The sequence below is a fragment of the Trachurus trachurus genome (genome assembly GCF_905171665.1).
Source record: "Trachurus trachurus genome assembly, chromosome: 4".
In the NCBI taxonomy this organism is placed as follows: domain Eukaryota; kingdom Metazoa; phylum Chordata; class Actinopteri; order Carangiformes; family Carangidae; genus Trachurus; species Trachurus trachurus.
This window is the reverse complement of record NC_139898.1, coordinates 30123715-30144982: the sequence shown is the minus strand read 5'-3', so window position 1 is coordinate 30144982 and position 21268 is coordinate 30123715. Positions and strand designations below refer to the sequence as shown.

At 42.6% G+C, this 21268-nt stretch overlaps 1 protein-coding gene across 3 annotated transcripts in view; it reads left to right on the top strand.

Moving 5' to 3' along the window:
* The window catches only part of LOC310984918 (1-phosphatidylinositol 4,5-bisphosphate phosphodiesterase gamma-1-like), a 38420-nt gene that overhangs the window by 2263 nt on the left and 14889 nt on the right, over nt 1-21268 (top strand). For all 3 annotated transcript variants that reach the window (XM_083970295.1, XM_083970294.1, XM_083970296.1), the window contains exons 2-16: nt 7974-8123; nt 9533-9626; nt 12101-12148; nt 14354-14438; nt 14543-14623; nt 15821-15855; nt 16273-16345; nt 16454-16549; nt 16674-16792; nt 17680-17765; nt 17971-18091; nt 18208-18376; nt 19409-19528; nt 19634-19741; nt 20826-21010. In XM_083970295.1, coding sequence (XP_083826421.1) covers nt 7974-8123; nt 9533-9626; nt 12101-12148; nt 14354-14438; nt 14543-14623; nt 15821-15855; nt 16273-16345; nt 16454-16549; nt 16674-16792; nt 17680-17765; nt 17971-18091; nt 18208-18376; nt 19409-19528; nt 19634-19741; nt 20826-21010 — 1570 coding nt within the window. The remainder of the gene's footprint in view (nt 1-7973; nt 8124-9532; nt 9627-12100; nt 12149-14353; nt 14439-14542; nt 14624-15820; nt 15856-16272; nt 16346-16453; nt 16550-16673; nt 16793-17679; nt 17766-17970; nt 18092-18207; nt 18377-19408; nt 19529-19633; nt 19742-20825; nt 21011-21268) is intronic.

Below are 21268 nucleotides of genomic sequence, written 5' to 3'. Positions count from 1 at the left end.
GATGTCGTATTGTTTACCTGACCCACGTTTTACTGTCCTTCTCTCCCCGACTCCGGTGAGTTTCCGTGGTTACCTACGGTCACGCTGCCACTGAACGTAAAAAAATGGTGATGCAACATGGCCGCCTCGGTTCGGTTACTTATGTATTTGTAACGTCTTGTAACAACTCATTCTAAGGTACGAGAAAGCTTTCATTTGTATGTGGGTGTGATTCTACTTCAGTGAAATACGTATTTATGAACATATTTGATTTTTACTAATAAAAAGCCAAATAAGTTACATACTGCGGCTTTAAAGGTCTAATAATCAGGGACAGTGCACATCAATAAAACATTTTAATGAATGTAAACATGCCAAAAGGCTATTTGATGTAACATCTTTGTCAGTGTGGATCAGATGACTCTACACAAACCCCAAATTAGTACAGTTTGCAGGGAGATGGCCGCAGAAAGATGTTAAATGACTTTATCCAGACACAAGCAGACTCACAACAGCTACAAATCGACCTAAAGAGGGACGTTTGTGACTATAAATAGATGCAAAATGACTGAAAAGTGATGTTGTGTGTTGACAAAGGGACACAAAAGTCAGTCCAAGGTGGGATGAGGGTGGTGCTACACATCTGTGCCCATGATCTGTCCATGCATTTAAAAAAAAGACAGTTTACCGTCTCTGAGTATGTGATGTTGCTGTGGTGTCTCAGTGACTAAAGTCGGCCTTTGCATCATTCCCATGGTGCACTGCTCAGAGTTTGTGTATCAGAAGATGCTGAAATGTCAGCAGAGTCCTGAGGACAGTCTGAGAACACGCTGACAGAGACAGAAACTGAACACCAGGGAACGGTTCCTCCTCACCGAGAGCACCCATATTTTCTAAAAAAGCTGGTGGGTCTCGACCTCCTGCACCTCGTGACCCTTAGGAATAACAAAAATACTGTCGGATTCTGACAAAAAGCTCAACCAAGGAGAGAGTGACAGAAGTTTTTTGGTGCCTGAATGTCCTTCTCCTCTCCTCTGCTGTGTCGGGTCACAGACAGAGACGAAGATGTCTGAATTTCAGCACAACGAAGTTGAGCTTTAAACCCGGCACACGCAAACAAAGACACTAAGTCTGGGTGTCAGAGTTTAATACTTATTTGGCACCAACTTAGAAGAGACATCTTGTGTAGTTTTGCTCCAGTCAGAGATCTGCTGATTTAAACCAGGCGGATTTCCTACGAGGCAGCTTCTGTTTGTGTTTGAGTTGAGTCGGAAAATGCTTTGATTTTTAAAATTAAAGCAGAGTCCGTGGCTGTTTTTCTGGTGCTGTCAACCATGCATCCTACCAGGAGGTTGTATGTTGTTGTCTGTGTCAAGTCCGTTCTCAGAAGAAGACCATCAGATACTGTAGCTGAAAGATCTAGAAAAAGAAACCATGACTTTCACTTCATGCTCAAAACTAGAAAGTCAGCCAGAGAGCTCAGACCTCCACCAAGGCCGGTGTCAATCAACAAACCCCCCAACCTCCGGAAAAACGAAATTCAAATTTATAGTAGTTGAACAGGATCTGCCCCTAAATGAATGTTTTTGCCCCTGGCCTTCATACCTGAAACTAGTGCATACTGGTTCTGCACGTTTTGCTCAATCCTGCTGACGGATGAAGGTAGAAAGGAACGGGGTCATTCCTATGTTCCCACAGCCCTATGCTCCCACAGCCTTATGTTCCCACATTTCTAACTTTTGTTGTCACTGAAAGTTAGGCCCTATGTTCCCACAGCCCTTTGGTCCCACCATTGGTTGGGTTTAGGCAATGAAGAAAAGAGTTGGTTAAGTTCAGTAAAAAGACCCGGTAGAGGCTAGACAGGCCAGATAGATAGAGAGAGTCCAGAGGGAACATAGGGCCTAATTTTGAGAAAAATCTTAGAACTGTGGGAACATAAGGCTGTGGGAACATAGGGCTGTGGGAACATAGGCATGGACCGAAAGGAACAAAGCAAAGAAACCAGCAGCGGTGTCGACATCAAAGATGAACGTCCCACAAGCCTGCCCCTTTAAAAAAAAAACATGCCTATCACTTTATTATTTTTTAATTTTTGTAAATGTATATTATCCCCCCTCCCCACCCCTCCTTCCGTCTCGTGAGCTGATGTTACAGTGGAGGCGTTGTCGTCGTGGCGTCCAAGCGGACAGACAGATCACGACCCTGTGACCTGAGCTTCCTCCGTGTGCGACCTGCAGTAACTCTGCAGGCCGAGGAGCGTGCATGCTGCCGCCACATGGGTCCCGAGTCCCGGCCCAACCCCGAGCTTCCTGTCTGCCTGCCTGACACGCCACGAGCCCGACGGACTGACTGACTGACTGTGTTGAACTGTTTGTCGTTGTTGTTGTTGTTGTTGAGAGCCCGCCGGCCTGTGAGTCGGAGCGCCGCGCGGCCCCGGCCTCCGTCTGGGGCGTGGAGGCCATTGTCTGCGTCCTGGATTCTGTGGCCTGGGGGAGGATTTGTTACAGTGTCTGTTTGCAGCGAGAAAAGTTACGGCATTCACTGGCATGATAGAGTTTCCTTCTGTCTGCCATGTGTTCTGTTCTCCCACTTCTCTGACTGCATGGCAGCACGCTGGTAAAAAAAAACTGAGACAGGAAGAGTTTCACTGAGAAGTTGTTCAGGTTTGTTTCTTCTCCTTCTCCCTTTTTTCCCTCCTTTGTGAGTGTTTAGTTTGAGGTTAATGCCACAGAAGGTGTGCTGCTGAAACATCTGATCATATCAGCACCACTGACTTTTTAATGACCTCTGGAAACTTCCTGTGCGTCTCGGTATTTAAATTTTTTTTTTTTTTTTACATTTGTCAGATTGGTGGCTGGTGGTGTTGAGGCCTCAGGGCCACCGTAGGTTTCTCTTCTTCTCCAGCCCTCCACTCTTTTTCCTTTTTTCACTGAGAGAGAGAAAGAGAGAGAGCAGGGAGTCTGATGACCACCGCACACACACATACACACACACACACACACACATACACACATACACACATACACACACACATACACACACGTGGGTGTTATTTCTGCTCGGGGAGCCTCGTCAATTATTTATCCATAATCATAAACCACACAAATGGCGCCTTCGCTAATCCAGCAGGCAGCGCATGCGAGCCTGAACGTGTACGAAACCACAGCAAACACCTACGCCACACACACACACACACACACACACAAACACACACATTCATAACCCACAAATGCCCCTTTACAAACAACCTCCCTCTGGACAAACCGACCAAAGTAGATTCCTGGAACTCAGTGGGTCTCTCCTTCACTTTATCTCCCACAGCTCTATCTCTCAGCTGCCCACTTTCCTCCTCCTCCTCCTCTTCTTCCTCCTCCTCCTCCTCCTCCTCCTCCTCCTCCTCCTCTTCCTCCTCCTCCTCCAGCTGTTCTTTCCCAATTTCCTCCCCCCACACACACTCACCTCAACACCCCTCTCATTTTTAAGGTTCTTCTCTCCCACTCATTTCTTTCACTTTCTTTTTGAGTTTTCAATCACCCGTATTTATCTAACGGATGCCCTCCTCCTCCTCCCCCCCCCCCTCCCCTTTCTGCTGCTGTTCCTTCCTTTTGTTTTTATTGCCTGAAAACTTTTTTTTTTTTTCTGCTACTGTTTGCTTTGATATAAAGTTTCTCCCTGACTTTTTTTTTGCTACACACTCCTCGGGCTCTGATGAGCGCTTTGCAAACACCGGGGGCATTAAATCCTGAGGCACAGGAAGTGCAGGGTTATCAGGGAGTGTCTCTCTTCCCGTCTCAGATTGAAGGACTCAAAACAAAAGAAACAGCATCTTCTGCAGGAAGCTGAGACACGAACCACAGACGAGCCGCTGGAGGCATCGGATACTCAGGGATTTAATTAAAGTCGGGATTATTCTCAGTTGAGATGAACTGAACCTGCATTTCTTGTTCTTCGTTTTCTTTTTCTTCTGTTTTGATGATGAATCCATCGTCTTTGTTTAAAACTGCACTGTCACACAAGTTTAATGTAGAAGGTCAAAGGTCAACACTAAGGTTTAGAGTTGGCCACCCATCCATTTATCCATCCATCTATCCATCTATCTATCTATCCATCCATCCATCCATCCATCCATCCATCCATCCATCCATCCATCTACCCATCCATCCATCTACCCATCCATCCATCCATCCATCCATCCATCCATCCATCCACCCTTCCTTCCAAAATTCTTCTATCTATGCATTTATTCATCCATATATCCACCCTTCACTCATCCATTTACCCATTAACTCTCTAAACTCTGTCCCTGTCTTTCTCTCTCCCTCCCTCTCTTTCCATCCTTCTCTTTCTCTTTCTCTCCTTCTCCCTCTCTCCCTCTCTCTCCCTCTCTCTCTCTCTCTCTCTCTCTCTCTCTCTCCCTCCCTCCTTCTCTCTCTCTCCCACTGTAAACCCCTCCATGCCATCTGGCTGTGGAGTGATGTCACCAGCTGTACCAGGAACAGTTTGTGTTTCACTACAATTATCGTCGGCTGGTGGTTTCAGGTCGGAGCAGCAACACTGAACTCTCTTTCACTTTCTGAGCAGCGCCGAGAAACCTGGTTTTTAACTTTACCAGTTGTTTCTTCTTCCTCTTCTTCGACGACATGGACGTTAAAGTCTCTGTCTGCTGTTTTTTTATTTCCACGAGGCTGTCGACACAGTGTCTTCTGCTCTGATGTGCGTCCAGTGTCTTCGTCTCCTCTCACCTCTCCCCTCCTGCTCCGTTCATCAGAGTTTACACCAGGCCGCTCTCCAAGCAGTTCCCTGTCTTTATCTCAACCGTGTTTACAGCCTGGACCGGGATTAAAGGCCGCAGTGGGAGGAATCATGCTTAGAGTGTGTGTGTGTCGTTATCTATCAGTGTCTGTGTGGCAGGGTGTGTGAAGTGTGTAAGGTTTAGCAAAGTTGTTTGTCTCATTGTCCGAGCTCCAGACTAAACGGCAGGAAGTGCTGAAGGCAGTGAGACCAGAGAAACAACAAATCTCAGGTTCAGGAGTATTCATGATGTCATGTTAGACTTTTTAACAGTTCTATTTAGTTTCTAATGTCTGTCGCACTTTTTTAAATCCCTGTGCACTTTAAATTGTTTTTTATGTATAGTTGTCTACCAGCAAGCACTTATTTTGCCCAGTAGATAGAGAGCACAGTAGCATCTTCTTCTTTTGTCTTCTTCTTCTTTCAAAGTATTTTTATGAATATATTGTGTATTTTATTCTTTGTATAATTTGTCCTGCTTTTTTTCCCTTCTTGTCAAAGCTGCTGTCATGAACGAATTTCCCCTCGGGGATAAAATAAAGTATAATCTAATCTAAGAAGAAGCTGAGTCTAACCACCTTGTTAGAGCAGATTCCCTAAATTATGATTTAGATCCAGGAATATTTAAATCATAATCACAACCATTGTTGTGACACTTGACAATGAAGACATGCATGTATCTGATTGGCTGGCACACTTGACTTAAAGTTGTGGATGAATCAGAAAATTGAAGACTCAGATATATTTTTATATTTTCCTATTAATGAACAGACCAAAACCAACGGTTTCCTAGTCCGTCCACTTCAGACGTCCCCTCCCTCCCTGTGGCTCTCAGCTCCGAGCCCATTGGTTCCTACCACAGATGTTTGGCTCACAACTCTGTACTTTCTTTTCTTTCTTTTTTTTTTGTCTCTTCAATAAAACAGCTGCTCGCTGTAGCTTTTAGCAAACAAATCATTTGTTGGGAACTACTTTCAGTGGCGGATTAATCTACATTTATTACTTTAGCATTCCCAGGAAGCTCAACACCACTGTGGCTCCTTGGTATGTTTTAATGGCTTTTAGGGAACAATGGAGGTCTGTTATGGCTGAGACAAATAACACATCACTAGTTAGTTGGATTAATTTGGGCTTGTTTTTGTTTTTCAATGGGTTTTGTTGACAGTCCAGACGATACGCGACGTCCTCTTAACTCATCAGGTCGTTATTGTTGTTATCCACTGATTATTTGATGCAGTTGTTGCAGCAACTTAAAAGGTTCAGCCTCAGTTTCTTCTTTTTCTTCTATTGCTGATGCTTCCAACATTGGACACCTTCCCACCCACCTAATCCCGCGCCCCGTCGTCCATCAGCAAAGTATGGACACGTTTCCATCTGAGGGGAAAAATAGCATTGTCTCTTAATCTCATGCCAAACGTTGCTGCTTGTCATCTCCACATGCAGGAGCCTCAGATAGGAACCAGATTTCTCCTCTTGGCTCTTTGATTCAGGTTTATATATCGAACCTGTTGGATCACAGCAACAGTCCCGGGTTGTATCTGTCTGTGTCTCCTTGTGTCCTCCTGTTGGAGACTTTGTCCCAGTGGGAAATGTTGATATCAAATAGGAAAACGTCTCCATTCTCTCGACTATTCCTGTTTTCATTTTGCGTGGAAAAGTTTGGTGGAAAAGAACATCCAGGCTTATACAAGTCGGTTCAAGTGTGTGTGTTTGTGCTATAATAAGTCTGTTTGGTGTGTAAATGCCAGAGCATCTATGAGTGGATGTTTGTGTGTTTGCACAAGACATGTGTTATGTCAATAAGCCAGGGTTTTCTCTGTGGGTGTGTCGACTGGTACAAGTGTCAAAGTCAGAGTCCAGAGGATGACATCATCCTCTGTGGTCAGTCGCCCGACTTCTGCCGACTCCGTTTAACCCTTTAATCTCTCACATGGAGGAGACCGGGCCACCAGTGCAGAGTTAAACCTTGTTGTTTCCGTTTTTACGCCTGTTCTGTCCAGACTTTTAGTAACAATCAGGTTTGGATATATTCTGATGGCCAAAAAATATGTGTGTTTAAAAGTGCAGGAGACAAACTTCAACTTATAAGTGAAAAAACTGAGCTAAATTTGTGTGGTAAATAAAAAAAATGCTGCCTTTTCTGCTCGGAAGCAAATGCCAAAGCCCAAAAATTGATCATATATATATATATATATATATATATATATAAAAAAAAACAACCTTCAAAATCATCTTTTAATGGAATAAAACAGAAAATCATCCTTGTATGAACTTCAAAGTTCCTTAAACATCTGCCTTAGATTTATCTTAATGGAAAGTTAAAGGGAAATAAAAGTCAGAATGAAAGATGAAGTGCATATTTAGATGTTTTAAACATCATTAGAGTCTTTACATGCTGCTGATGTCTCTAAATATAACACATCTGACTTGTTTCAGTCATTTTGCTTTCAGCTTTAAGTTTTCCTGGGAAATAGAAAAAGAAAGTGCTGCCATGCGTTAGTGATAGAAACAAATGTTAAACCCACAGATTTTCTTATAAAATAAAACGCCTTTATCACTTTAGAGTCTTTATAATCCACACACTTTCCTCTAAATATCTAAACATGAGGTCACTCAGAGGACACAACGGCCAGTTTGTGTTTCTCATGTCAACATCTGGATGAGAATAAACATTTTATATACATTTCAGACAAAATAATTGAGTGTAAAAATAGTTTTTGTCATCATGTACTTGATATGTTCTGTGATTCTTGCTTCAGATAAATGTGAAGTTGTCTGAGTTCGAGAAAGGGACTGTTTGTTTGGCTGCTGCAGACGTTTAGTATCATTCTGCTACCAACAGCTGAAATGTTTGTGTGTGTGTGTGTGTGTGTGTGTGTGTGTGTGTGTGTGTGTGTGTGTGTGTGTGTGTGTGTGTGTGTGTGTGTGTGTGTGTGTGTGTGTGTGTGTGTGTGTGTGTGTGTGTGTGTGTGTGTGTGTGTGTGTGTGTGTGTGTTTTCAGGACTCTCACACACAGTCCATTTGTTCGGCTCTCCGTCCGGCAGCGCATTTCTGTGTGTTTGGCAGGGAAATGAACAACGAGCCAAAGTGTGATTTATGGTGGTGAATATTTGTGTTCATGCAACACTATCCTTCCTTCCTTCCTTCCTCCCCCTTCCCCTCCCTCCCTCTCTCCCTCCCTCTCTCTCTCTCCCTCCCTACAGTCGACATACGAGAGATCCGGGAGCTGCGGTTGGGGAAGGGCTCCCGTGATTTTGAGCGCTACCCGGAGGAGGCTCGTAAACTGGACTCTGCCCACTGCTTCATCGTCCTCTACGGCCTCGAGTTTCGCCTCCGGACGCTCAGTGTGGCCGGTCAGTGTGTGTGTGTCTGTGTGTTTGTACTGCACTCTACACTGAGTGTGTGTGGGTGGGTGGGTTCGAGAGGTTAAAGGTTACACCCAATTTAATTCATAGTAATAATAATAAAGATAATGATAATCTTTATTTATATTGCACTTTTCTCAACAAAGTCACAAAGTGCAAGACTAAGAAGGAAAGAAAAAGATTAGAAGAGAAACAGCAATAAAACAAAAATTTAAATCCAAACAGAAATGAAAGCTTTTGAAAAAAACAAAAAACTTTTAAGATGTGATTTAAAGGGATAGTTCAACATTTTGGCAAATTTGCTAAAATTGCTATAATCCCTATAGTCATAGCAGTAGGCTTGTTACCTTTAATTATTTCCCTCAAACTCATCAAATACACAATCTAACAACTCCAAAACGCTCTAGTGGACAAGTTGTGACCTGCACATTCACCACGCTATGAGATAATAACACAACGTTACGAGACGGAGTTGTTTTAGAGGTAAATTCATGCAAAACCGCTTATACCCGTTCCCGTCGGGGGCAGTTTTTCAGCAAGCAGTCTCTGCATTTGCCTCTAAAACAACTCTGTCTGGTAACGTTCTGTTATTATCTCATAGCGTGGTGAATGTGCAGGTCACAACTTGTCCACCAGAGCGTTTTGGAGTTGTTTGATTGTGTATTTGATGAGTTTGATGAGGGAAACCAAAAAATCCCATTAGCCTCCTCAGCGTAGCTCTGAGCAGCTTGCAGCTCAGCTCGGCCGTTCTAAAAATAGCTTGCAACGACAATTAAAGGTAATGAACCTACTGCTATGACTATACAGTAGGGAGTATGGCAATGGGCCAATTTGACAAAATGTTGAACTATCCCTTTAAAATAGTCACAGATTTAGCAGGTAACTAACTACATGTGCTGACCTGAGAGGGTGGGCAGACTCGCAGAGCTCCTCGATTTGGACTGAAACCTTGATCACTTAATGATTCAAACTAACACACAAATAAAACGGTGAATTTTCTGGGGACTATTTTCACGGGTGGATGAATCCATCTTGTCTGTTAGTGTGTGGGCTGATGGGATAAATATGTCAGATATTTAATGTGCGTTTGGACCATGTAGTTATTCTTTCTAGGGTTTAGATTATTTTGTTGCTGAGGCTGCTTTAGGAACTTATTGATGTCGCCCATTTTCACCTGCTAATATTATAACGTTTGTTTGCTTTTACTTGTAAATTGAGATTAATCCAGATTCAGTACTTTATAACGGAGAGTAAAGAAAGAGAAGATGAAATGAAGAGAAAAGAGACAGAAATCTTCTTACAAATCGTGACCTCTGGCCTCTTTTAATAATAATAATAATAATACATTTAATTTGGCCTTTTGACCTTTGACCCTCTGTTCCTCTGTGACGGAGCAGCCTTCAGCGAGGAGGAGGTCAACATGTGGATCACCGGCCTCAACTGGCTGATGGCCGACACTCAGCGAGCGCCGGCACCGCAGCAGATCGACAGGTGAGTGCGTCTGTCTCTCTCTCTCTCTGACTGACACCTCCCTCACATCAGGAGGCCACATCTGGCAAATCTCTGTAAACTTTCCCCCCAAAAAACGGCCTCTCGTTCTCTCTCTCTCACTCTTTCTGTCGGTTAATGCAGCAGTTATCCAGATGTGCAAAAGGTGATGCAGTTAACAGGATCTGAATGAGCATCTTTTGAGGAGAAACTGTAAAAAAAAAGAAAAAAAAGATGATTCACCATCGTCTCCAGTTTGGACTCTTCATCACATCCTGCCTCTTTATGACTCCTGGCTCTTCACAGTTCATCTCTAGTGCACCTTTAAGGTTTAAGACTCACCTTAGATGAAAGTCCTGACATTAATTTACAGTGTGTTTCTAAATAAAGCTGCCAAGATCGATATAAGGTGAGTTTTAGAAATAAAAAAAACGACACTATGGGGCAAATAGTGACTGATGAAGACATTAAGAAGCATCAGTGAAATGTTTATTTATGTGTTAATAAGGAAGCAGCTGACTTTCTCCTTCGCCCTCTGTGTGTGTGATTAAAAGCGATATCGGGTTGCATCAGGAGAGGCAGCGACCTGGACCTGGGAGGAAGTGGCTGGTCGGGAGGAGAAGGACAAATATTTGTTTAGGCCTGAAAATATTTACTCCAGATGAATGTGCGGAGGCAGGTCTTGGCTTCCGTGGCGAGAGCGGGAGAACAGAGAGAGGCTGTGAGGGCGTGTGGGGGAGAGACAAGAGTTTTGTTGTCGACGTAATGTGAGCGAGCGGTAGGCTATATGTTTGGACATGGGCAGCGGAAATGAATTTTTTTTTTTGCTAATTTTGTCTGTTTATGACGGTTGTGTAAACTGTTTGGGGAGTGGTGGATTCATCAGCTGGAAGTCAAACGTCAGTATTTTCAGCATCCACCTGCAAACTCATTGTCTTCACTTTATTGGAAGAAAATCTTATAAAACTGCAGCTGTTTGTTTTTTTTTTTTCCAGATGAGGATAAAACTGTTTTTGGACATCTTTTTTACAGCCCGTAAATCAGCATTCAACATCTGGAAAGACCCGTCATGGTCCAGAGTTTTTATTCCAGATGCAAAACAGAAGCTAGTTAGCCTAGATATCTGAAGTTAGCGCCCAATCCCGCTGGACTGACGGTTGTTTCAACACCTGCAGCTCCCACACACTCAATACTGAGTGCAGTCTGGGTATTGGAGTAGAGAGGAGGTGTTTTAATGCACAACAATGATGTGATAATGTGGAGAGATGGAGGTTTTTTTTAAAAATGTATTTTAGGTGTCTCCTGGCTGTGGATGTGAAATCCCATTAATTTTTTCTGTAGACAATTTTAGGTGATTTATAGTTTGAACGCTGCTGCAGCTGTAGTAGAAAATAACTAAGATTTTAAAATAAAAACTCAGAGAAACCAATTCCTGCAAATTGTTGGATGATGGTGTTATCCAGGTGGTGAGGGGGCGGGGCTTTGGGGTGGCAGGCAGCTTTGTTGTGACATCACAATGTGACAGGAAGTCCTGACGGGTGGTTTTAAGGCTCAGTTTCTGAATACAGGCTGTGTGCATTTCTCTGTGGACCGCTGGAGGCTTTGATACTTTCACAGTATTAATATAGAACCTAGAGCTGCTTTATAATCACACTACACATGGACATCTACCTTTATACTGTATGGAGCTTTAACACAAACATCTACCTTTATACTGTATGGAGCTTTAACACAAACATCTACCTTTATACTGTATGGAGCTTTAACACAAACATCTACCTTTATACTGTATGGAGCTTTAACACAAACATCTACCTTTATATTGTATGGAGCTTTAATACAAACATCTACCTTTATATTGTATGGAGCTTTAATACAAACATCTACCTTTATACTGTATGGAGCTTTAATACAAACATCTACCTTTATACTGTATGGAGCTTTAACACAAACATCTACTTTTAGACTCTATGGGACCTTTACATTTTTGTGCACCTTCTCCATAGCAACCTTTGCTCTTTGTTGATGTATGATGTGTTTGAACATGTCTGCCATTAACCCAGTGGTTCCCAAGCTTTTTTTGGCTCATGACCCCATTTTACACATCACAAATTTCTGGTGACCCCCGTCAATCAAGATGCGCCAGCTCAGATATTTCGATATGCTGCATTTTATTTGAACTCGATTTATATTCGAGAAAGTGAAAGTATAGATTACAGTTGTTTAAGATTGTGTGTGGTGTTTTTAATCATAATTTTAATAAGAAGAAGAAAATATTTTTATCAGTCTTTCTTCTTTTAATCAATTACTAGACATTTCAGGCGACCCCATTTGAATTCCAGGCGACCCCACGTGGGGTCCTGATCCCAAGGTTGAAAAACACTGCATTAACCCCATGTAGAAAACCAGATTTCCAACAAGCAGAGATGAACGCTCAGCCTCTCCCTCTATCTCTTTTCTCCCCCCTCCCTCTGCAGGTGGCTGAGGAAACAGTTTGAAGTCATGGACAGGAGCCACGAGGGCAGGTGGGTGACTCGCCACGAACACGTCAACCGGTCGTCAAAACCCTCTGTGTGTGTGTGTGTGTGCGACGTGCGTGTGTTTGGTTTTGTTGTTTCTCAGCGACCTGTGATGGATGCTCATTGGTTCACTGCTCCGTCACAGCAGGTGGGAAGTGGAAAGGGTGAAACCAGACCCAGATGTCATCAAAGAGCCTGTTGCTGTTGCTGCTGCTGCTGCCCTACCCCAATCCGTCAGGGATCGGCCCTGATGCTAACACACACACACACACACACTCACACACACACTTTCAGGGTGGTTTTCTCTCTCGTGCTCGTGTTAATAAGTGCAGGCTTCTGTTTGGGTGGAAGCCGCTCCAGGACAAACAGCCTGCCCCTGCCTGATAAGGAGCAGGAAGTGATGCGATGGGCTGGGAGAGGGCAACTTCCTGTCTCTTGTGAAAATAGTAACAGTAACAGTAACAGTAGCGAGACAGAGGGAAGAGGGAGGAGACGGGAATCAGAATCAGACCTGGCACTGACAGCAGTCGGTCGTTGACCCCAGAAGATCCTCCCCCCCCCGCCTCAGAGCATCGACCTGGATTTTTTTTTTTCTTTTTTTTTTCCTACCTGCCTTTCTTGCTTCCTTCCTCATTCTGTTACTGATGGCTGATGGTGGCGCGTGTGTTTTCTTAATCAGCTGAAGTGATTATCCATGTGCTGTTTGTCTTAGAATAAAAGACATAGAGGTAAAGACATCAGCGACTCCAACATATCTGTGAATATTCCCCCCAAAATCATCCCCACAACCTATCTGTTGATCAGCAGACGGGAAATGTAGATTTGAAAGACTTCTCGTCTGTGTCGGCTTTTAAACTTGAGGTTAAAAGTTGTCGGAAACAGCTCAAACGTTGCTGCTGAAGATCACGTAACACTGAGTGAAAGCTTCCGAGCGGCTACTGAACACATTTGTCGACCCTGGTTTCAAAGGTCAGAGGAGAGCGAGGTTAATGGCTCTGCAATGTCACCAGGCGTCAAAAGATCCTGAAGCTTTTCAGGGGAAATGATGGTAAAAAAAAATCAAAGTTTTTGAAGCTGATTGTAGGGATTTATTTTGCGCTCTATTAGGGAGATTATTTTTACATTTAAAAACTGTTACTGGAGGAGAGAACTTGTTGAATTGTGACGGGATTTGAACAAACCAAAGCATCATTTAAACAAAACAAAAAAAAACACAACCTTCTCCAGCTCGTGTGAAAATATCAGAGGCCAAAAAAACAAATTCTCAATCTCTTTTTATCTAAATGATAATGATCAAACGTCCAGGACTGATTCACTGTGGTAACATGAACAATGAGACACTGTGAAGGTTTTTCAAGTTTGTTTAATTGTAAATCTTTTTTTTTTAATATTAGATTGTTTGGTTCAATTGCTGGTACATGTGTTTCTGTGACGTCACAGTGATATTTTATTCATTTACTGGCTTTTTGAATATTTTATACATAGTGTTTTTACATAGTTAACACAGACAGAGGACGCTCAAATACAGGAGTTTTACAAAGCATAACAATAATTTGAAAAATCCCACCCACTGTAGTTTCTATAGGGGACTATTTTCAGTGATTTTGGTGTGCTGTATAGTGAGTAGCAGGACAGTGGGAGTCACTTAAACCTACAGTCTGTGATGATGGGACATGTGACCCCAGTGCAACACTGTGGTTCACTGACGTGTTTCAGTAACTTTAGAGACTCTGAACTATCAGACTCCTGCTGATCTCTGAACTGTTAAAACAATGAAAATCCCTCCAGGAATCGTCTCTCATTCATTCATTCATTCAGACATGAAGAGATCAGCTCCTCAAACTGTACAGCGCCATCTCCTGTTGAAAATATGTGAGGAGGACTTATCAACGGCTGTTGGTTTCTTTCAGATTGTCCAGGTTACTTCACTGGATACCTGCAAGATATGTGGAAAAAAAAAAGAATTGAATAGTGTCTGTTTTACTTTAACGTTTTTGTATTTTCACTTTCAAAGATATAAAAATGATGATGTGACTTTGTTGGGTCGTGCTTCATTTTTGACCTCACATCCTCCTGCAGCTCCTATAATCTTTATAATGCACCTGTCCATATTATAATTATGAATATAATAACATATAATAACAAAAACTGTGCAGCCTGACTTCATTATGTTCAAACAGACTCTAACTCTTCCTGTGTTCTTGTTTCCAGCATCACAGTGAAGGAGGTGAAGACTCTGCTGCCTCAGGTCAACTACAGAGTCCCCAACATGCGTTTCCTCAAAGACAAACTGCAGGTCAGAACAGAACAGATCATCTTTTTCTTCACCTCCTCACAGGTTTGATAACAAATCTTTCCTCTTTTGAGTTTGTCTGACGCTGCTCTGTGTTGAACCGACAGGAGGTGGAGGCTCGGAACGACTTGTCGTACCCCAACTTTGCACAGCTCTACCGGACGCTGATGTTCGACGCACAGAGGAGTGTGAGTGTCAATTTAGGTTTTGCATGCAAAGACACAAGCACAAACACACACAAAACACATTCAAACTCACACTCGTAGACACAGGACGGTGGAAGAAATACTCAAATCCTTAACTTAAAGACAAGAAGTTGCATCAGAAGGAAAAAGAAAGTCCACTACAATTAAAACGCTTTGTTTCAAATGATATAAAATCAGACTGTCGCCCCAAAATGCACTTTTTTCTATTATATTAACTCAAAAAAACTTGTAAATGTTATAAAACAGTTGCGCTAATTAATTTCTTTACATTGTTATGGTCCATCTTTACCTGTACAGTCTGCATCTTCTCCTGATACCTGCAGTGGAGTAAAACGTGTCCACAATGCTAAATTTCCACCTTAATTCCACCTTAAAACCCCCCTTAAAGTAAAGGTCCAGTGTGTAAAAATGGAGGTAAAACCATGATATAGCGTTCAGATTCTAGATTGCAGCGCTCACCCCTCCCGTCGGCAAAGTGACGGTGGCCTCGACTGGGAGTATTTCAGGAGCATGGAGCGATGAGGTGAAGATCTAAATCATTTTACGATACGCGCAACGCGCTCTCTGGCTGGCTGGATTTTCCATTCAGCTTGCTATATGTAGTATATATAAAATAATAATTATAAGGCTACAAAAACCAAACAAATTTTATTTTATAGCGATTATTATAACCTTTATTTATTCTTGAAGACCATTGAGGAAAGTCCTGTCGAGAGAACAACAATACGTAGTATTGCATATGGTTGCATATAGTAAGAAAACTTAAAATTATACACTTATTCATGGGTAGTATATTCCGATTTTGCCAATAAACCCTGCCAATTATTACACACTGGACCTTTAAAGCAGAAGTAAGCCCCTTTATGCCGTTCTCTCTCCTCATTGGATAAAGGTTGTAGGATACAAGGAAAGTTTTCTCCTCGGCTTACAGCAGAGCAGAGTGACTGACAGACCCGTGTTTCAGACCAAACACTCTATATAAGTGATTGCCGTCGGAAGATATAACTATTTAAGACTTATATTAACACAAACATTCAGCTTACTTCTGCTTTAAGTTGAGTATTTGAGTAGATTCTCCAGCACGTTGCACTTGCACCACACTCTGAGCTTCACTGTCTGATGCTTCACCTGGCTCCCTCCCACCTGTCCGTCACCTGGTTCCTCCCCTTCTGTTCCCAGATTATTGAGCAGCTGGAGCTCTCCTTCCCTCTGCGGTGAGTCCCTACACCTCCACCTACACCTCCTCCCACCTCCCACCTCCTTCCCCCACCACCACCACCACCTCCTCCTCCTCCTCTTCACCGTCGCCCCTGTAGCCGTCCAGGTTCTCTTTTTAAAATTGCAGATTATCAGTGTCCCAAGGAAGGTTTTGGCTTCAGGAAAGTGAAGCGTTTCCATGTGTTTTTCCCATTTTAATGGAACTTTAATGTTTTTTTTTTTTTTTCCTTGGCTCCTTTTACTTAATGTTACGGGACATTAACCTAAAAAATGACATAATTAGAACTGGCGCAGGTAGAGTAATGAGGTTAATTGCCAGTCAGACATTTGTATGTTAATGTGTCATGTCTGCTCTCACTCTCATTCTTTCGCTCCATCACCGTCTGACATCTTGAAAATGGTTGTGTTTGTAGGAACGTTGACAGACCGGAGCTTTGTCAGATCTCTCTCTACGACTTCCAGAAGTTTTTACAGATGGACCAGAAGGTACGGAGAAAAAAATTCAGCCCCCGTCAGCACAACAACAGAAAAAAAAAAAAAAAAAAAACAGGAAAAAAATGCTTTGTACTCACTTCTTTATCCGGCTCGTCTCAGGAGTCCTGGGCGTCTGATCTGAGCCGGGTCAGAGAGTTCCTCATGGGGTACATGAGGGGGGGACCACAGCCTGAGCCGATGCTGCAACTAGACGAGGTGAAACAGAAACACAAACAGAAACACAAAACACCATCGCTTATGTGCAAAAACAAATGTGAAATAAACCAGATTTTTTTCTCCTACCTTCTCCTCTGATGTGACTGTGACTTTGTTTCTCTAGTTCCTGACTTTCCTGTTCTCCAAAGAGAACTCGGTGTCCGATCCGCGACTCTCACCTGTCGTGCACGAGGACATGAAGCGACCTCTGTCCCAGTACTGGATCTCGTCCTCACACAACACGTACGTCTCTTTATCCGTCTCTAATGTTCTCAGACTTATTAGGATCTTTTATTTATTCATTTAGTAGTAGTAGTTAACTCCTCCTCCTCCTCAGGTCCATGCAGTTAAACAGAACACCAGAGTTTAATGCCAATTCACAAGCCAACAAGAGAATAACAACCAAAAGAAGTCCATACAGTCTGTAGAAACCATGATACAGCTCAAAATCAATTAGTGCTAGAAAAACAAAATGAGGCAAAATGAATGAAATTGGCTAAATAAGAAATACAAATTCAACCATTAATCATCATATAGTGAAATTTGATATAGCAAGACATGTCCTGTTATAGACCGGCTGGTATTCTGTGCAAATAGATATGTATCTAGACTGTAAATGCAAAGTATTTTATATCTTCATACCCTTGTACATACTTTAGATTAGATTAGATTAGATTTAGTGTTTGAGATAGGAAATAGAAAACAATGACTCCATGCATGCCTTGTATTCACATTGTGCCCATTGCAAGAATATAAACATTGATGCTACAGGACACTGTTTTGGGGTTTATGCTTATTATAAAACAAAGCAGAAACATAACCCTACTGTATGTCCAAGGACCAGCCTGTAAGGTTATTTGCATCCTAATAATGCTCATCCTTTTCAGTAGCGTCCACAGTCAAAGATCTTATTGTCCTGAAAGGAGCTTTAGTTGCTGTTATTCGCAAATCTGTGATTCAAATTCTGCTTCTTTACTGTCGTAGAATCATCTGATGTTGACGTAGATTGAACTAGTTTAGTTTTCCGTCATTTACTAAGGATGCACAAGGACAGCTGTTCAATCAAAACATGATATAAAGTAGAAGTAAGTAATAAATGACAGTAGTGTAACAGTGTGTCATTGTCTCAGATACCTGACAGGTGACCAGTTCTCCAGTGAATCATCTTTAGAAGCCTACGCCCGCTGTCTGAGGATGGGCTGCCGCTGCATCGAGCGTAAGAGACGATATTTTTAAAATAATTGAATTGTTGCATCGACTTCCTGTTTGTGCAGCGAAGTCCTTGCATGAAAAGTTTATAGTGACACTTTGTCTTCAAGAGTCTTGTCCCACGTTGTCCCATGTTTTGGTGTTAAGTTCTCAGCTTCTACTGAGCATAAAAAAGTTCAACATGAACCTTGAGGTGTGTTTTCTGATGGCAGTGGACTGCTGGGACGGACCTGACGACCTGCCAATCATCTACCACGGCCACACCCTGACCTCCAAGATCAAATTCCTGGACGTGCTCCACACCATCAAAGAGCACGCCTTCGTCACATCTGAGTAAGTCCTCGTTAAAACCACACTACGACCTCCAAATTTCAGCTGAGTTCCCCTGCTGACCTTGGTTTAGCCAAACACAGACGATCCAGTTGATCCGTGCTGTTGTGTTTGTGCAGGTATCCTGTGATCCTGTCCATCGAGGACCACTGCAGCGTGGTCCAGCAGAGGAACATGGCCACGCACTTTAAGAAGGTGTTTGGAGATCTGCTGCTCACCAAGCCGGTCGATAACAGCGCAGAGGAGCTTCCTTCGCCCTACCAGCTCCGCAGGAAGATCCTCATCAAGGTGCACACACACATAAACACACTCCTTTCCTTTAAATGCCACCTGCTTCTACTTGTTTTTAAATGATAAACGTTATGTTTTCAGCTCATTCGTTGAGGTCATAGTCAGAATGTAGATACAGCAGCTGACTGCTTAGCTGTTTGGTTAATCAAAGAGGAAGCTTTATGGGGATATTTTTGTCATGAACCTGGTGTGGATTATTTTGCCAGCTGCCCATTGAATTTTAAACGTCACCACTTAAACTAAATCGTCTCAGGTTACCATTGCATATTACCAGTTTATTTAAAGGGATACTTCACCCAAAATCGATAATTCACCAATTTTCTACTCACCGTCATGCCAAGGAAGGGTTTCAGAGTCATCAAAACGCTTTTGGAGTGGCTGGCAACAGATTTTCATATAATGGAGGCTGATTTTGCTCACTATTGAATCATCCAAAACACACACTATGAAACATCCAGATTCCTCCATACTGCTCATCCGTACTGACCCAAGTGTCCTGAAGCCGCCACATGAAAAAGTTGTTCGTAAAAAATTAATGTGATCTCTGTTTTTAGCCTTGTTGTAGTAGTAGCTCCCAGTGGCTGTGTTGATGTTTGTGCGCATGCGCGAGATTTGCTGCGAGATGTTCTTCCGTGTTTACATCGTACATCCAATGGTTTACAACGACGAACAAACATCTCGCAGCAAATCTCGCGCATGCGCACAAACATCAACACCCTACCTTGGCATGACGGTGAGTAGAAAATTGGTGAATTATCGATTTTGGGTGAAGTATCCCTTTACGGCCTGAAATGTTTGGACTTTTCAAATTGATGAGAAACATCTCCAAAAACAGCTCTCATTCAATTTTGTTTCCCTTTTTTTTTTATTAATTACTTGAAGCCAAAATAGCTATTATATCAATCTATATGCAGACGACACCACAGTATTCCCTTTTCCTCAAGTGGCTATCGTGTGTATCTACAGATGACCCTGTTATTTAATCTACCAGTGTGCCATCATGTCTCAAGTGTTATTGTCGTGTCACAGCACAAAAAGCTGGTGGAGGGAACCCTGTACGAGGAGGTATCGTCAGCCAGCTACTCTGAGAACGACATCAGCAACTCTCTGAAGAACGGCATCCTGTACTTAGAAGACCCCATCGACCATGTGAGTGTGTACTGAGTGTGCAGGTGTGTGTGTGTGTCTGTTGATGTTTTATACAGAGTTTATTGTAACTTCTTACAATTCTAACTTCACGTCTTTGATTCACAGACATGGACTCCACACTATTTCGTCCTGACCAGTAATAAGATCTACTACTCAGAGGAGACGTCGCACTACCAGACGGCTGATGAAGAGGAGGATGAAGAAGCAAAAGAGGTAAGGAGATGATGAAGATGTTGGTCATTATGATGATGATGATGATGATAATAGGTGTAGTAGAAGGGAGGAATATAAACATGATTCTGTTGTTTGGTGAATTGTTTCAATAATAACCTCTATGCACCTGGATCCAGATGTTTATCAAAATGAAAATGGTGCTTGACAGTCCCGGGACACATGAGCCAGTTTTCTCTCCATTAAAGTAAAAGCTGAAGTTCATGAGCAAAAGTTTTTAGAAAAAAAAAAAAAAAAGTTCCCAAAAACAATGTTAAAGGGATAGTTCAACATTTTGGCAAATTGGCCCATTGCCATAATCCCTATAGTCATAGCAGTAGGGTCGTTACCTTTAATTGTCGGTGTAAGCTGTTTTTAGAACGGCGGAGCAGAGCCGTGAGCTGCTCAGAGCTACACTACGGAGGCTCATGGGATTTCTTGGTTTTCCTCATCAAAAATATCAAATACACAACCCAACAACTCCAAAAGGCTGTCGTGGACAAGTTGTGACCTGCACATTCACCACGCTATGAGATAATAACGGAACGTTACAAGATGGAGTCGTTTAAGAGGTAAATTCATGCAAAACCGCTGATGCGTGTTGCCTTCAGGGACAGTTTTTCAGCAAGCAGTCTCTGTATTTACCCTTCATTTAGCTCGAGAACGGCTCCGTTTCGTAACGTTCCATTATTATCTCATAGCGTGGTGATTGTGCAGGTCACAACTTGTCCACGAAAGCGTTTTGGAGTTTGGGGATTTTGTATTTGATGAGTTTGATGAGGGAAACCAAGAAATTCCTTTAGCCTCCGTAGCATAGCCCTGAGCAGCCTGCCGCTCCGCTCCTCCGTTCTAAAAATAGCCGACAAATAAAGGTAACAAACCTACTGCTATGACTATAGCGATTATGGCAATGGGCCAATTTGCCAAAATGTTGAACTATCCCTTTAAGAAAAAGTAGTCCCCTCCCTTTGACCCACATTTTGAAATTTGACAAACTGGACCAAAGCTTCTTTCTACAACACACTGAACATCTGTATCTGAAAGTGGATTAACCATCGTTCATAAAATATTTTCCTTACTTGCGCAGGAGTGCAACAACAACGAGCAGCACTGCGCCGAGCGCTGGTTCCACGGGAAGCTGGGTGGAGGTCGAGATGGTCGACAGGTGGCTGAGAAGCTGCTGCAGGAGTACTGCGAGGGCGGGGCTAAAGACGGCACCTTCCTGGTCAGAGAGAGCGAGACGTTCGTCGGAGACTACACCCTCTCCTTCTGGTCAGTAACAACAGGGAATCTCTTATATATATTATTATTATTATTATACTGTATAGAGCTTTGCTAGATGTTTGTGTTAAAGCTCCATACAGTATAAAGATAGATGTTTGTATTAAAGCTCCATACAGTATAAAGGTAGATAATATTAAAGCTCCATACAGTATAAAGGTAGATGTTTGTCTTAAAGCTCCATACAGTATAAAGGTAGATGTTTGTGTTAAAGCTCCATACAGTATAAAGGTAGATGTTTGTGTTAAA